Consider the following 17,704-nt stretch of genomic DNA (forward strand, 5'->3'; position numbering starts at 1 on the left):
GCCGGCGCCGAAATTTCCGACGATCGGCTTTTTATAAGTTCTCCGAAAAAAGCTGTCCGCTATCGCAACTCCTACCGGACTCCTCTTTTTCGGTCTGCGGCCACTCTCGGGTCCAGTTTCATGATCAGTGTAGTTGGGCTTCTTTGGTGACGTGCGCTATGCAAGGATGGATGATCACCTTTTTCAATTTTCAATGAGGCACGTTAACTCGGGCATTCTAGAAAGCAGCGTGTCGTGTTTTGTAGACGATGACTAGGTGATTTTTCAAAAATTTGCCATGATTGGCAGGCGGAAACGCGTAGCGTACCCGCAAAAACGAGCTCCCGTACATTGTATGCATGGGAATTGATGGAGGCTCGCGGACATTGCGTGCGTCTCCATCCAATATTTCTATCAAAGAAATATATTGTCATGCACCGAAAAGAAATATAGGATGAGCGATTTGTCAACTCATTCAACTCGATACATCTGATCGCCAAAAAGTTTTCTTTTTTAGTATTGTAGAAAAAATATTGAATATTTTGATCTCAACTTAGACAGATCTCATTGACCTCGATATTAACATAGATAAACTACTTCGGTGAATATCGAGATGCCACTCTGCTCATATTAATAAAGATCAACAGTTATAACAATACCGTAGTTAATGCATGATCGGCGTACTTGCCGCCACGTGCTCACGTGGGATGGTTACTATGTCGTTAATGTGCAGCCGACTGTTACCATACAATTAAGACACGTTGCGCCAAATCAAATAACGAATTAGTATACTATTCTATATAAAAGGATAGCTCGGAAATCCTAAAAAAACTTATTTTTGGAGAACACTTTTCTACAAATTTTTTCTCATCCACACTGTTGCTCTATTATTCTAACTTAAGTATTGGAGGGTTTTGTGTCAAGTGAATTTTTTGCAAGTTAGCTTTGAAGGCAACAAGTTCTTCCTCACCTCGATTTCATCCGACCTCACTCAGCTCGGTTCTAACCGACCTCAAAGTGAGTTGAGCAGTGTCCCGACCTCGGTTCAAAAATTTAGCAGCAATAAGTACATTCTTATGAAATAAGCATCGTGTTATTGTCCGGTTAAATAAAAAAAGTATAGTTTTTTCTTGTTGGGTCGCTTAAGGTAGATCGGGAAAAAATATAAAAAATAAAATTTATTAAAACTTAACGAGCCGATCGAATTTTTTAAGAAAGAGAATAAAATAATTTCATCCAACCTAATATCTAATTCAAATGACAAACTTGAATCCACCCCAACAAAGTAGATGCGGGAAGGGCTAGGCACCTTGGCACATAATATACACTAAGATCAAGTAAATTGATATAAATGGATCCAATAGCCAATTTGGGCATCTCTCAAAATGGTGTATGCATCAATGATCCTATTCATTGGCCTAGCTTGATCCACGTCCCACCGCCTCCTCAACATTGTGCTGCCTCCATAAGTCACCACAACTCCCATTTCAATTTAGCCTCGAACTCCTCCAACCTAGCCTAAATTGATATTGCAACATCTACATGCATCGCTTTAAAGTCACATCACTATGCGGTCACAATCCGAGAAGGCTTTTAATGGCGGGGCAGAGCTTTCCGCTTCGCTGAGCCAAAGCAAACAAAAGCTAAAGCAGAAACCAGCGAACTCCTCCAACCAAATGGGAGAAAAAGCCAGTACGGCACCTGTTCCGGCTCACCACCGGTGCTGCGATCCCATCGAGCCAGCCCTCGAAATATCGCGCCGAGAAAATCGCGAGTAGAATAACCCCGTCGCACGTGCGAATTCTCTCTCCTAGGGCCGGCGCTGGAACTCGGAGGAAGGTGCGGTCGCCACGTCATCTCCCTTAGCTCGCCACACGACCCGTCGACCCGTTTTGATTGACTCCTCGCACCGCCTCCGAGGGTCAGCGTGCGGGCGCCCGCGTGGCCTTCCATATTCGTTGAAAGAATTGAACCCATTTCTCCCGTCTCTTCTCTTCCCGTTTTATTTGTTCCTTCTCTTCTTGTTCGTCCATGGCGTCCGCGAACCCTAATGCTCCCTCCGCGCGGCCCTATTCATGGTCTATGTGAAATCCTAGTTCTGCTTCGCTAAGAATTCGGCTTCCGGAGCCCTGGCGCCCCTAGGTCCGTCTCCTCTGCTCGATATCTCTATCAACTGTTGCTTTACTTTGATCGAAATCTTGATTCTTTGTGTCTCTCGATGAAAATGTCGAGAATTCTCGAATTTAGTGCCTTTTGGGTTGATTTATCCTTTTCTTTAGGATTTTTCTCTTTGAATTTGATGAAGACTGATCAAATGTGGATTTTTCCTCACTTCTCTTTGAATTTGTTTGTTTTGCAGCTTTTTATGTTATTTGATAACAGATTGTGTACCTCTTTGAATTTTAATGGGTTGAAGAAGAAGCGGCTTGCAAGAAATTAATAGTAATTTATTGTCGAATAGGCTGATAGTGTTGAGGAAGCGGAAAAAGTATAGTTTGTTAGCCGTGAAATTTCATGGCTGAAGATAGTCTAAGGCATAATGGATTCTTGTCGGGCCTGGCTGTTTTATTGTCGGATGATGATCCGAGAGGAGTTTCTCAAAATTCTCACTTGATTTCATACTGCGATGACATTGGTAATCAGTCAGTGGAACGCACTCTGGAGCATATATTTGATTTGCCTTACAAGTCAATTTGTCCGTCTGGTACTTCAATTGATGTTGAATTCATCCGTTCCATTTTGAGGAACCAACTGCCAAGGTTTCAGCTTGATCCAGCAGTAGATAGCCGTAACAGAGATGGCATGTCTATTGCGAAACATGGGTCAGGCCCGGATGTTGTCGTTATAGATGATGCAAGCATTTGTGGAGATATCAAGATTATAAGGAAGCCACTGCTTATAGAAAGCCTTGCTGAGTTCAGTAGTGCCCGAGCTAATTCCTGTGTGTGGAAGGGGAAGTGGATGTATGAAGTGACTTTAGAAACTTCAGGGGTTCAGCAGCTTGGATGGGCCACCATTTTATGTCCCTTCACTGATCGCAAAGGTGTTGGAGATGCAGAGGATTCATATGCTTTTGATGGGAAGAGGGTAAGCAAATGGAACAAGGAACCCAAGTCCTATGGTCAGTCATGGGTTGTTGGTGATGTAATTGGATGTTGCATCGATTTGGATGCTGACATGATTTCCTTTTATAGGAACGGGGAATCTCTTGGTGTGGCATTCGATGGTGTTCGTAAGATGGAGCGTGGGCTTGGGTACTATCCTGCAATTTCTCTTTCTAAAGGAGAGTGCTGTGATTTGAATTTTGGGGCCCGGCCATTCAAGTACCCGATCGATGGGTTTCTTCCTATCCAGGCTCCACCTAGTTCCAGATACTTTGCTACTTATTTGCTCCAGTGTTTGTGCAGGCTATTTGAGGTACAGTGCTTGGATAAATCTGAGTCAGCATACTTTGAGAAATTTAGGAGGTTGAAAAGGTTTGCACCGCTCAAGGAACTATTCTCTTCCATATCTCGTGGGATTTGCGAGGAGTTCTTTAACTTAATCAAGGAAAGTGAGGAGTGTGCTGAATATATGGCATGGGATGCCTTTGTATCATTCTTATTAGAAGTATTTGGAGCACAGGAACCACATGATTATGCATCTTTGGATCAAATTATTGACCTTTTTTTAGAGTTTTCAGGATCAAGTTCTTTGTTCCAGCATGTAATTGTGGCACTTTCTTGTAGTTGCAAAGTGGCACCAATTGTACTGATGGAATGCCCTTATTCTGGATCATATCCTTATCTAGCACTGGCCTGCCATATTCTTAGGCGTGAAGACATGATGGTCTTGTTGTGGAAGTCACCTGATTTTGGATTCTCACTGGAGGGGTTCCTGTCCAGAAAGAGCCCGAACAAGCAGGATTTGCACAGCCTTATTCCATCAGTTTGGTGGCCTGGTTCATCTGAAGACATTGGTTCTGAAAGTAGCATGATGATGACAATGACAGCATTGTCTGCAGCTGTAAATAAGGTATTATATGCTGTTTTTGATTGGTATTTATGCTTTTCATTATTTAAAGTAGGAACTATCTTGGTTTTACATTGGGGTTCAAGATTAAAATGTATTTTGCTCTCTCTATAAGTAGCTTGTATAGCAAAGGAAAACAACTTTTCATCTATGAGATATCATTAATATAAATATGGCATGATCAGTGGTTATCTTTTGGGTGACATATGTTATGCCATCAATCAGAGTTTCAAGTTGGTCTGCGGAGACTTGGACAGCCGTCAAAGATTTTGAAAAGTTCTGTACTTAATGCGATAGAATTTAATCAACATTCACCATATATTGATCTAAACTGAAAAGCTATTGTGTTTAGAAAAGGGTTGTATTTTTATTCATCTACACGACATTCCATTATCATAATCAATTTTCTTGCTGAGTGATTGAAGTTTATTCATGCTCTTTTATCTTTTGGCAGTGCTGGTAGTATATTTTGAGGTTTTGAAACCTGCTGATGACAACTTAAAAGCTCCTCTTATTCTGAATTCGACGTAATCATGCAATTATCACTCATCAGCAGCAGTGCATCTGTCATTTTTTCACTATTCTGTGCTCAAGTTAGAGGCGCAGCCTGACAATCCTTTTTGCCTCTGTAGCCACACTACCATAGCAATTGGCTCAGATTAATTATGAAAAAAAATGAAGTTGTTTAAAATGGATCGCCCATGTAATATCATATGTTCAGACAGGTATTATTAGTCATATAGAAGCCTATGTTGACCCCTTCATCTGTTGAAATGACATTAAGAATGAAGCTAGACTGCTCATGAAAATATAAATCTGAAGGCTATGTTAGAGAGCCATATCTTTCTGTATTTTTTTAAATAAAAAAACCAAGCCCAGTGATCTGGGCTCTGTTTCTCACCATTTGTCTCTCTTCTAGCTCCTCAAAGTTCCATGTTGTCTTGGCTTCACTTCTTTAGTATAGATGATTTTCCTTCCACTTTTCGACTTGGTAAAAGTCATTTCACCACATATATTCCTTCTTTTTGCAATATAATTAAATTATTATATGGTGGTCCACAAGGTCTGTATTACTTATTCTTGCTAGAATAGTCGCTTCACTATTTGGTAGAGTAACATGTGAATAATATAATTTAAAACAAAATTAAATTTCTTTGAGCCCTTGTATCCTAATAATGGAAAATATCGAGATCGTAGTGCCTTATAGTAAACTAAGTCATGGTTATTGGAGACGAATAACAATTGTAGTATAATTTTATTGGTCCATTCATTTCCCCCCTCTTTGTACTTGGTCTCCCAAGTACGTAGTCATAACTCCACCGTTGACTCAAATGCTGCAACTACTTATGTTTATAATTTGTCTTAGCCCTTTCAGGCCAGATGGCTTGTCAAAACAGGCCCATTTGGTGTGTCTACCATATTTGAAGATGCATCTTATCTAGGCACTCCGAAATCATATACTACTATAGTTGTTCGAAACTCAAGTTACACTGTTGAAAATCTATAGTAGAATTAAATCCAAATTAAAATTTTGGACAAGAACTGCCACCCTCAGGCTTCTTACATATATCCATAATTTATTCAGTTGTTTTTCTCTCCCTTCATTGAATGATGATAAACTTGACCATTCGAATTTATATATTTTTCTTTTGAAATCCCTCCTTTCTCTTTGCGTAGCAACACAAATTTTTTTTCTTTTCCTTGTTACCAAGTATGTTACATTTCTTGTCATGACTTGAGGCTTGACTTTACACAAATTTTAAGGTGTGATCATCATACTTGATGGAGCTCAGCTTAAAATTTAATTATCATCAAAGAAGTCATATGATCAAACATCATGCAACTAACTATACAATATATGATAACCAATAACTTTTAGATAAAAATTCTCTATAGTCAATTGTACATGCATCTTCAAAAGTAAACAGAAAATTGATATATTGTATATGATAAATAACCATTTTAAGTATAAAATAACTATATTACCCTTTTGTATCAATATCCTTGAAAAAATTATATAGAATTCTAGCTCTTTTCAATACGATTTGAATTTAAATTTTTCATGAGTATTAACATAAAAAGGTTAATAATGTCAAATGATACTCAAAATAGTTTTTTATTAACATCATTAACTAAAAATCTAATGGGAGGAGAGTTCATGTGAAAACAAGATGATTTGAACGGTATATATTACAAATAATGATTTTCAAAGGGTAAATATGCAATAAGCTGTATTTGCAAGGGGACTTGCAAAAAACCCTAAAAAAGCTTTTGTTTTAAATTTGACCTAGAAATTCATTTCATACAACTGAACATTTTCAACTATTTCTTTTTAAGAACCAAAAAAGTTGCACCAAAATAATAGATGCCAAGAAGAACAAAACCACTCATATCCTCATTGCTAATGCAATTGAGGTGTCATAGATAATTCGGATGAGGCTACTTATGTTATCCTGTTCACTAATATAGCTAGGGCTACTCCTATCTTTGAGGTCAACTTATTCCACTTGACCAAGGGCCGATGTATGTCATCGATCTAGAAGTTCCTTTTTGACAATTCAAGTGAGGCCACTCATATATTATTTGGCTAGGGGTCCATATGTACCATCATCTATAATTGGAATGAGGTCATCAGTACTGCCTACCTAGAGGCTTTTTATTGATAAGTCAAATGAAGCCACTCATATGCCAGCTAGCTAATGGTCCATTCATGTATGTTAAGTATGATATTTTTTTTTACACTAGATAAAAATTCACTGACATTATGAAATACTTAATTAGAAAGCCCTAGTGGTAATCAGGCACTTTATTTCATGACCAAATGTAAAAAAGAGTCTGATAAAGATATGATTACAAGTCAGAAGACATAGACAAGTTAAAAACGATTTTAGAAATAGTATTGCATAGTTTCATTTTTTTTAAAAATAGAAATGGAAGCTGTTTTTAAACTAAGTCCTGATTTCCAAATAATCATTGACAATTAAATGATGGTTTCATTATAACTTTGTAATGATGCCAACTGTAGAGATGAAATTTCAAAGATCATAAACTTTGGAAATGATTGCAAGGTTTTAGAAATTCAAAATGACATGTGAACTTGCTATAGAATACGTCTAAGAACACCAAAAAGACATTTTTCGAAACATATGGAAGAAATACTTGCAAAGGATCCATAAACTTTTGAAAGGACCATAGGAAATGGGATTCTTATTGATACTTAAAAGCGACCAAGAGACTGAAAAATGGCATACAACTTTTTTTAATATTAAATTTTAACAGTATGGAAAAGTCACTTATTATATAAAACCAATGAACTTCATAATTCCTGGTGCAAGCTTCCCTTCTTCACTCTCCTAAAAGCCCAGTCTTCTCTTCCTCTTCTCTCCTTAACCACACTATTAGCTTCTATTTGTAGACTTGGAAGGGCAGTTTGGGAAGTAGGGCCCACTAAGTTTGTTTATCAAGAAGGTTGGTTACCCTAAGGTGGTTGACTAAGTTGGTCGTTTTGATGGGTTCATTGCCAGTTCAAGTAAGTTGAGCCTACGAGTTGGCATCCAGACTACAAAATAAAGAGATAGATAGGTTTGTTTATATGAATACCATTTAGATAAATGTTTGTTGAAGGTATTACATGCAAGTAAAGAACAACCCCCTAGTTGAATTCAAAAGAAATACTCAAAAATTCAAAATCCAGTAGGATAAAAAGTTGAATTTTCTGCTTTAGTTCATTTTCAGATTTTTGGCCGTAGGTCAAAATTTCAACTGTTAAATATTGAGGTATTTCTCAAAGCTTATGATTTTCTTTATACCTAGATATAGTCAAATCCAAAAGTCTGGTAAGAGAATTGCTATTTAGTTCAATTTTAGATTTTTGGCTTTAGGTCAAAATTTCAACCAAGGTCCGTTGTACCGGTACCGGTCGGCGTACCGGTGGCGGCTCGGATCGGTACGTACCAGTACATACCGGTCTTGTACCGGTTCCGTACTGGTATGGAAGTCGCACCGGCCAGTTTCTCAATGAAAAGCTTCCGGTACCGAATCCTATGCTGATCCGGTATCGGTCCCAGCCCGGACCGATTCGTACTGGCCAGTACGGGCCAGTACGAACCGGTCCGGGCTGGTACGGCATACCATGATTTCAACTGTTAAATATCGAGGTATTTCTCAAATGTTAAAAGCTTATAAATTATTTTATACCCAGATATAGTTAAATCCAAAAGTCTGGTAAGAGAATTCTTATATCTTGGTCTCTAAAGCGTCTCTTCTAAAATGACACTAAACAAGTTTCCACATAATATACATACATATATTTTTTTTTTCAATTATGTTTTGTGTTGTTACATGTCTATTAGTTTGTGTGGGTTATTTATGCATGGAATAATGTTTGTTATGATTCATGCCTTGCTAGTATGCCTGTTATAACTATTGCTTCCCCTTGGTGCATTTAGGAAAAGGATTCAAGTACTGAGTGCTGGCACTTGCACCATATGGATCATGCTGTGCTGTTTGTGCAAGTGATTGGCATGCTTTTACATCCATCATGTTAGCAGGCAAAGTACTGGCATGCAGTTGGTGCTTGTCAGTGCTACATTTTCAGTAAGGCATTGACACAATCTGTACAGTGCCATGCCGATCAGCTCCTAAGTCCACAATTTAGGGACAACAACTCCACTGCTATTTTGTTAAAATAGTGCATTAGAAAATAAGTTTAGGAATCATGAAGTGACATATTTATCCTAAACATGTATCAAGATTAATATTAGGCTTGCATAATATGCAGATTGAAGAAATGCAACAGGAAGTCTGTAGTCTGGTCATACATTTCATACCTCCAGTATCTCCCCCTCAGTTACCTGGGTCTGTGTTTAGGACATTTTTACAGAATCTCATATTAAAGGTCAGAGGTGCAGATCATAAGAATCCTCCTTCAGGTGTTTCAAGCAATTCTATACTTGTCTCTTTGTATACAGTAATCCTCCATTTCCTATCTGAAGGGTTTTCCATGGAAGATTTCCCTGGTTCGATGAAGGGCTCTAGAATGAATGCTGGAACAGATGGTGGATTTCTTCATAGGGGCGGAAAGAGAAGCTTTCCTGTGGATTTGTTTCTCAAAGCTGATCCAAATTGCATTAGGACTCCTAGAATTGGAGGCTCAGTGAATCATGTATTAAAGTCTTACCAAGTCAATGGTTTAGAAACTGAAAAGGTATTTTGGGATGAAGGCTGCATGGATGATGAAGATACAAGAATAACACATTCTACAAGGCAAAAGCCTTGCTGCTGTTCAATATCTGATGTTGATGTTGTCCAAACTTCAAAAGATAATATCAGATATGCAACTAAAAGTTCAAAGGGGACTTGCAGTCCTATTCCAGAGAGATCAGCTCATGTTGCAGCAGAGTGCAGTGTGAGGAGTTTGAGTGATGAGATTGCAGATAAACCAAGTTCAAGTGATCAGTCGGAAACTGACTTTGGATATCAATCCTTGCAGCATTTGGAGAGTGTACCGATGACCAATCAATTATCTTCAGGCACATTAAGAGAAGAGGAGTTGCTTGATATTATGCTATTGTTGTATCATTTAGCTGTTGCTCCAAACTTCAGGCAGGCAAGTAAATTGAACTCGTATATTATCTTTTCTTCCATAGGTCATAAAACTATGCATATGCCAATTGCATATATTGTTTTGTATTTCTTCTGTATGAAGTGATATACCATGCCTTGAATTTGCTTACTGTTGGTGATGATGATTTCTTGCTGAGATTAGAGTGTGCATCTCTTGTATAGTTCAAGCATCAAGAACTTGGGTCAAATCCGATAAAAAACTGAATTTCTTTTGTAATCTTTTTCTATTTCATACACGAACAATGTGCATCTTGAAAACTTGGCAAAAAATTGGGAAATTTATAATGTCACTTCCGTTGTTGACAACCCACTGCCTTTTCCTTGCAACACTAGGTTTCTAACACTTTCTAACCAGTCTGCAACATAATGATGGTGGCCTATTGATGGTCAATAAAGTGGAATATCACAAAGGAGGATAAACATTATCATTGTTATTTTTTACTTAAATGTCTTGCTTTGCAAAATGTGAGCAAAACAGGCATTCTAATTTAAATAAATTCTTGTATCATCCATTGTTGTTCGTCTCTTTGCATATCCTGCTATATTTATTTTCTAGCATCAATACTCTTAAAATTTGCTAGGGTATAATTCAATCATTTCATATTAAATCTTAGATTTAATGGTTACTATGTACGTTAGAATGATGGATTGTGATTTTTAAAATAATCCATTATATGTACATTTTTGGAAATGTGATTGCACCTATGATGTTAAAAGGTTGAATTTTTGATGTTTTGGGCTTTTAGAACTTGATAAATCGGATGCTGGTATCAATGTTCATAGTTTTGGAACACCGAGAATAAACCTTTATATTCCTAGATATGCATTTAGTTTCATGCGTGTAGTACCGTGTGATGAATTGATAAAAATCAACTCAAACATAAAGAACAGAATGATCAATATCATTGCACCTATTTCCTTCCATCTTTCATGTATCAAACCATGGCATTTGTGTCTATCTAGGACAAAAATTTTCTTCTCTCTCTCTTTTTACTACATCTAGGAATGAATAAGCAAAAAAAGGTCAATAGTTTTCCTGATGTGGACAAAGAAGGAAAAGCATGTATTATAATAACTGAAGAAGGCGAAAGTACTAAGGTGAGGATATGTATCGGAATGGACTTTGCTTCTCTTACTCTTCTTGACTTCAAAATCAATAATGGGGCAACGAAATCGAAGATCCACATGGTCGATCATGATCTATACCACTAAAAGTGCCTAAAAACCATGAATTATGTGTTTTAGTAGCCTTTAACCTATGTATCATATGGACAAAAATGAACAATTAAAATAATATAAGATCATGTTTTGTTATGATCTAAGCATTAAAATCTATTGATTTTCAATCTATATATGTCTTAATGTGTGTAGACCAGGATCAATAAGGTGGATGCTTAGTTTAAATGATTTATTATGTATTTTACCACACTAGCATAATGGAAACTATCCATTTTGTGTCTCCATGATGCATTGGTTTGAAACCATCAAAATACATGATTTTTGATTTCTAGGCACTTTAGTGGTATAGATCATGATGACCGTACGGATCTTCTATTTGGAAGTTCCATTATTGATTATGGAGTCGAAAAAAATACGTTAACCTCTTCCCTTCAGAGGAGCAAAGTCCATCTCATATATGTAGATATATAAGTATATATAATATGTATATATATGTCAATATGTATATATGTGTGTATAATATGTATAGGTGTCTTGTTTTTGAGTAGCTATAATCATGGTCTGCCGTACTGGTCCGTACCGGCCGGTACGTACCGGTCCGATTTGGGACCGGTACTAAATCAGCGTGGAATCCGGTACCGATGGTTTATTGTTGGAGAACCGGTATGTGACCGGTACGTGACCGGTACGGGACCGGTCCGGGCCGCCACCGGTACGCCGACCGGTATCGGTACCGGTACGGCGGACCTTGGCTATAATTGATCTGAAATAGTTCACAGTTCATTCTATGCGATCCTCATGTAAAGTGTGCTACTTTTTGATCATCCTGGTAGTGCTAAACACACCTATCTATTGAACAGGGGGACTACATTGTTACATCTTGGGAGAATTCTTGTCAAATGGACCTTCAAATAACTTGAATATTATACTTCCAGAAACCTGTTTATGCAGACTTGAAGGATTATGAATTTGAATTGCTCATACTTGAAGTAACAGACGACGCACTATGACTGTTAAATTATGAACTTTTAGTATGCCATGCAATTATAACCAAGGAACCCCCAAAAAAAAAATCTTGAACCCTTGAAAGGACTTCTCGATGATGTTAAGAATTAAAAGTACTAAAAGTAATATGATGAAATGCTATGGCTACGAAAATACGTCCTTGGTGATCCAAGGTTTTAACTAAAGCTAGGGGGCAGCTTGTTTTTCATTGCTCAAATGATTGAATTATTAACTGACAGGCATAAAAGATCGGATGGTGCATATTCCTTTCTTTTTTTTTTATAGTGTTCTAAATAGGATTAAAGCACATTTCTGATGTGCCTTTAACAATCGCCATTGACCTTGTTATAGAAATGTACATTATGTTATTATGTATTTATGATTTAGTCTAGCAGCTGCCAACCTTTTATGGGAAGCCCGAATTAATTTTTGATGCCATGTTGATCTGACTTAATTACTTTCATATATATAGAAAAAAATACTGTTTGGTAATGCCAAAGGAATGATTTACTGATTATTGTGTAGATGCTGGTAGTGGAATTATTTATATTATGACTTGCAAAAAACGAGAAAATTTAGAACAATTCTAATGTGGACTTAAGTTCGGAATTTGAAGATCTATCTTGGCGAACTTTGACAAGTTTCTTATTTTCAAAGAAGCTGTAAGAAGTCATAAAAGTTAGAGCAAGAAGACAAAGGCATGCACCTGCATATTAAGAAATCAAAGGATGAGAACTTGAAGAGGAAAAGGAAGAAAGCATAATAAATAATATTGAAAAACTTACACCTCTCCAGTGAAGCACTTATGTAGACCAATACAATCTCAAGAAATAATACCATCCTTCCATAGTCCTCTAGTCGATGCTGTTTACAACTTGCCTTCAAAGACTATGTCTAGGATATTATTTTTGAAGATATGCAGGTCTCTGACTCCATAATTTTTGCCAGATAATGTTTTGGGCGTCCTTGTATTTTTTTACCTTGATTTTTTAGGGAAAAAAACCCAGGAAGAAGCAAAATAAAATATTTCTTGGGAGAGGGACATTAATATGCGTTGAATCTGATATGTGCATGCAAATGACTTTGGTGAATGAGCTGTAAAAGTGAAAAAAATTAATGGTGAACTGTGATGCAGCTTAGAATATGTGTGCAAGCATACCCGTAGTCAACATGATTAATGTAGCATAGTAGATGTTGTGATCTTGTGCTTGACTGTACAGCAATGCTAGTGCATGCCAAGTTGCCTAGCAGTACCAGGACATGACAGAGTACTTGTGCGAGGCTGGCAGGCCCCTGTAGTCTGGTACATGATATCTTACTCCCCGAGTATACGAATATTTGGTAGTTCAGCGGTAAATAGAGCACTCACTTTGCTACTTAACCTTAGGTTTGAGTACAACTAGACAGGTGGAGCTAGGATTCATCTTTGTCAACCCTCTTCCGCCTGCAAGTTTTACCTATTGAGCATTACCATATTCTGCATAGTAAGAAAATGACTTTAATAAACAATTTATAAATGAATTTTACTGAATCACTGTTTTAACTTTTAACAGAATGATCAATGTATTTTTATTATAATTAATGTGTTTTATCAGGCTGCCATTATAAATTTCTGACATTGCACGTATGAAATGTATTTTTTTTAAAGATGAAAACTCATAATTGAAGACCATTCTTGTACTATAACTGGGTTGAGTATACAATATGAAAGAGTATTATAAGCATGATATCAAAATTAATATTAAATATGCCAAGCGCCTTTATCTTCAAGATCTTGACTCTTTTAATGCCATGAGAGAGGAGAAGAGATTTCAAAACATTTGCCGAAAGCAAGAAAGAAACCACCCTCCAATATATAAAAACTAAAACTGATATGTCAGTCTCTTTTCTTAGTTCTCATGCCACTAAAAGGCAGGGAGAGACTGTGCTCATGCTTAGGTTTCATTCAATGTTTTAATTAAAACAGCAAAACATAAAGCATGCGCATGCATGAGAGAGAGAGAGAGAGAGAGAGAGAGAGAGAGAGAGAGAGAGAATTTGTTTGGTTCGTTAAGAAAGGTGGAAGCTTATCTGAGATTTGGTCCATTATAATGCTTTGGTGTTGCTAAAATTTTAAAAAAATCTGGGTTTGCTGAAAGAACTTCTATCAAATTTTTCCATCTTCATGATAGAAATTTCTGTGCAAGAAAACCAACTGTTAAGAGCACTCTCATAAAAAGCGTGGACTTGCTGGGTGGTCCCATTGCCAGTCAATCTCCTTAACCTAAGGAGAATTCTAAAGAAAATTGTTAGCGGTTGGAGAGGGAAACAGTTCATAATTGGACTGCCATAGAATTCCCCTCTTGGGTCGGAGACACAGACGCACACAAGAAAATGCAACGGATGTATATCTTGAGAGAACTACACATGGGGTGTAAAAGAATTAACCTTGGATCACCAACAACATAAATGCACATGAAGGGATCTGAACTCCTTTTTCCTCCCTCTCATTTACATTGTTCTTAGCAAAGGCCAAGTAGTTATTAGCAATATATATGATCTGAGGGACTCTTTAATCCTTATACTATCAGTTTAATCTTAAATTTACTCTATTCCTATTGCCTATTTTGTGTGTTTTTTTTTTTAAGTTTGTGTTTTCTTTGAGCGCAAGTTATGGACGGTAGCTTTCTTTGCAATATATGGAGCAATATTTGGAGTCTATTAGATTCAGGATGAACTCATCTAGCTTAACTGATGGCAGCCATGCAAAATAGCGGTCAAAGTTGATCTCTTGTGTGTCGTGACTGTTAAAGTTTGATTCTCGCTATTTTGTCACGATATGAGAGTTTCATCGAGTATCCAGCTTTCAGATGTCAATTTGTATACTAACCGAACTTATCTGAGCTGCTTCATGTTGTGTATACTATCTGACTGTACCTTGAGATGCATTTAATTTGTTCTCCAGTTCAAAATTTGTATACTTGTATTATTTGCCTACACCAACTATGAACTTTTTCTGAACTTTTTCTTTTTTATCATTGTAATTGATCTTCTATTGGTTTTGCACTAAATAGAATTTAAAATTCTATTTTTGCATTTGTATGCCATCAACAGAAGTTGACACAGATTCATGAAATGCAGGCATTCTACTACATGACACATCAGTCACAATCAATCTCTCTATTAGATGACACTGATAAACAAATAAGAGAAAGATCTTGCATTGAGCAAGTAAAGCGTTTAAAGGAAGCTCGTAATGTTTATCGTGAAGAATTAGTTGATTGTGTCAGACAATGTGCATGGTAAGAATACCAGTGCACAGTTTCATTTCTGCTACTTGCCATTTATCTCTTCAGTTTGGCATTTTACAGTTCTTTATATGCTTTTTTTAAGTTTCTCATACAAGTTATCATCCAGCTTGTTCATACTTGTTTGTGATGCCATGAGGATGAGCATCGTGACCTTCCCTTTTTATTCATGGTCTTTCTACAAAGATAAAAATGCTGCAGTCTTTTCTGTTTCATTGAATTACTTCTTCTGAAGGTTTATTTTTATGTCATATGAATTATTTCAACAAGTTTGAGTTGAGAAGTAATATGGTTTTATATATTGTGCCTAAATCACCATTTTTATTATTTGCATTAATGTTAGAAATATGTGACATATGGATTGCACATCTGGGGTGGATGCTGTATCTGTATATACCAAGCTAGCATTGTTTTTGGTTTATCTTTTTATGCCAAGTATTGAAACATAATGATGATTTATAAAGATGTCTGATACTTTTTTCTCCTGAAACCTTCTTGCTTTTCTAAGACCTGCCATCTTTTGATTGTGTATTACTGACATAAGTTTGGTTTTGCAGTTGTTAGTGTGGTATTACTGTTTTGTATAAAATATATAATACTTAAAATAGCTGAACATTCTCGGTTTTCTAGACTTGCGTTTCTTCAGTTCTCTGTCATTGATGGTGGCTTGGCTTTGGAATTGTAAATGCTGCCATGTTATATTGAAAATTTTGATCCTTCTAAGGTATCATATTCTATCTGATATTAGTTAGTCAAGGGAAAAGAAAGAAAAAGATGCTTTATAAACAAAATGAGTAACAAATGCTTGCTTTCCATATAATAGGTTTTTCTGCTTTGTCAACGCTGTTGTGATAGTTTGAAAGGACTATGTGTAATTCATTTTAAAAAATAAAAAATATTTTTTAAACTAAGTTTTGACTGTTTGAAGATTGATTTGGGGCTCTTTTGCTGATGTGTTCTTGTGATAAGGTGTGGTGACATGTATTTTTGTGATGTCTTTGTCAGTTCCTTTACTATTGTGGCTGTTCCAATCTGAATGCTGTTGTCTGTTTTTTTATGTGCTGCAGGTACCGCATTTCTCTTTTTTCTCGGTGGAAGCAAAGAGGAATGTATGCAACATGCATGTGGATTGTGGAACTGCTCTTGGTTCTGAGCAATACTGATTCTATTTTCCTTTATGTTCCAGAATATTATGTCGAATCCGTGGTACATGAATATTTGGTTTCTCCCATCTGGCTACATCTAATATAATATTGTCATGAGTAATGCTTAATGCACATGCTTATGTGCATAAAGATGTGCAGTTGCAGCCTGGTTATGCTGTGTGCCCAGGTTTAATGCCAAAGTGTTGAAGTGGTCAGGACCCACATTCTCTGGCATCAGTTACTGATAGGCAGTGTGACCAGGCTTTGTGTGCACGAGGCAGTAGATTTCGTATTTCTAAGTAATTTTTTTGATGATGGCGAATTAAATTGAAAGCTCTTTTATAACTTTTTGCAGGTTGACTGTTTCCATGCATTGCGCAGGAGTGATCCTCCTTTTGTTTCTTCTGCAATTTTTATCAAACAAGGGCTTGCTCCATTTGTATGTGTCAGCTGTGAAGCCTTTCCTCCCTTTGAGAAGCATTTAAATGCCATTGCTTTTTAATATATTTTTTTATCCTTCTCTTGCTGTAGTAAACATTACTAGTAGGATGCAAGATGCAGTTCTATAGATGTGTATAACATTGCAGATTCGAGTCAGTGTTTAATAGCTGCAACAAGAAAACCAACGTAACCGTTCATACTAGTAGTATGTATAAAATTATAGAAAACTAAAAATCAAGATCGGTATTCTCGGTACCAGGTACCGTATCGGTGCCTTATTGATTCTGTACGGTACGATAGCACCCTGTACTGAAGTAGCTCTCTAATATTTTTTTTCTCAATTTTTATACTGGTACGTCTCGATACAGGTCGATATAGATTGCCTCGGTACAGGTCGGTACAGGCGGTATGGGGCTTATACCGACTTGAAGTTAAGTTTCATACCAGTTTTCTCTCAGTACACTATGGTATGCCACGTATCAGGCAGTACGGGGTGGTACGGCAGAGCATGCTAAAAATACATCTGTACATGTAAAATATTTTAGTTTTAAGAGTTCTTTGTTTAACTTTTCTTTTGTTTGCAATATTGTTCTAAATCTTTAGGTTAAAATTCTATAATGTACGATGATGGCATTATTTCCTAAGAGAAACCTAATGCATCAATGGAGGTCAGGAGTTAGAAGGAGCCTGGGGATCTTGGAAGTTATTTGAATTTTTGGGGAGGATTGAAGAGGGCTTGTTGGCATTGGAAGGACTCAGCCTCAGGTGTATATGTGTATTATCACTTGGTTCTCTTTCATGAGGAGGAGGTTGAATGGGAAGGACTTTGAGTAATCTTGCAGGCACTTGAAATAGGTCCAACCATAAGGAGTAGGTTCAGTAATTCTAGAGTGAAGTCTCCATGATTGGTTGGCTTTTTTCTGCATGATTAATGGGAGGGGCAATTCCACTGGTTATTCTAGTTGTCATTCGTAGGCCAACCTTGAATCATATCTTTCTCATTTGAACAGAAAATATGGCTGTAGTCCTTAT

General features: G+C 36.9%; 1 protein-coding gene across 4 annotated transcripts in view; it reads left to right on the forward strand.

The window, feature by feature from the left end:
- The first annotated feature begins 1,846 nt into the window (after positions 1–1,846).
- Positions 1,847–17,704, forward strand: part of LOC103721719 (E3 ubiquitin-protein ligase RKP) — a 28,196-nt gene continuing 12,338 nt past the window's right edge. For 3 of the 4 annotated variants that reach the window (XM_008812029.3, XM_008812030.3, XM_026810264.2), the window contains exons 1-6: positions 1,847–2,121; positions 2,339–3,993; positions 8,771–9,598; positions 14,920–15,080; positions 16,154–16,292; positions 16,587–16,670. In XM_008812029.3, the coding sequence (XP_008810251.2) occupies positions 2,494–3,993; positions 8,771–9,598; positions 14,920–15,080; positions 16,154–16,292; positions 16,587–16,670 (2,712 nt within the window). In that variant the 5' untranslated portion in view covers positions 1,847–2,121; positions 2,339–2,493. Of the gene's footprint in view, positions 2,122–2,338; positions 3,994–8,770; positions 9,599–14,919; positions 15,081–16,153; positions 16,293–16,586; positions 16,671–17,704 lie in introns of those variants that run through there. The other variant, XM_008812031.4, reaches the window with a different exon arrangement.

The sequence above is a fragment of the Phoenix dactylifera genome, chromosome 8 (assembly GCF_009389715.1).
Source record: "Phoenix dactylifera cultivar Barhee BC4 chromosome 8, palm_55x_up_171113_PBpolish2nd_filt_p, whole genome shotgun sequence".
Taxonomy (NCBI): domain Eukaryota; kingdom Viridiplantae; phylum Streptophyta; class Magnoliopsida; order Arecales; family Arecaceae; genus Phoenix; species Phoenix dactylifera.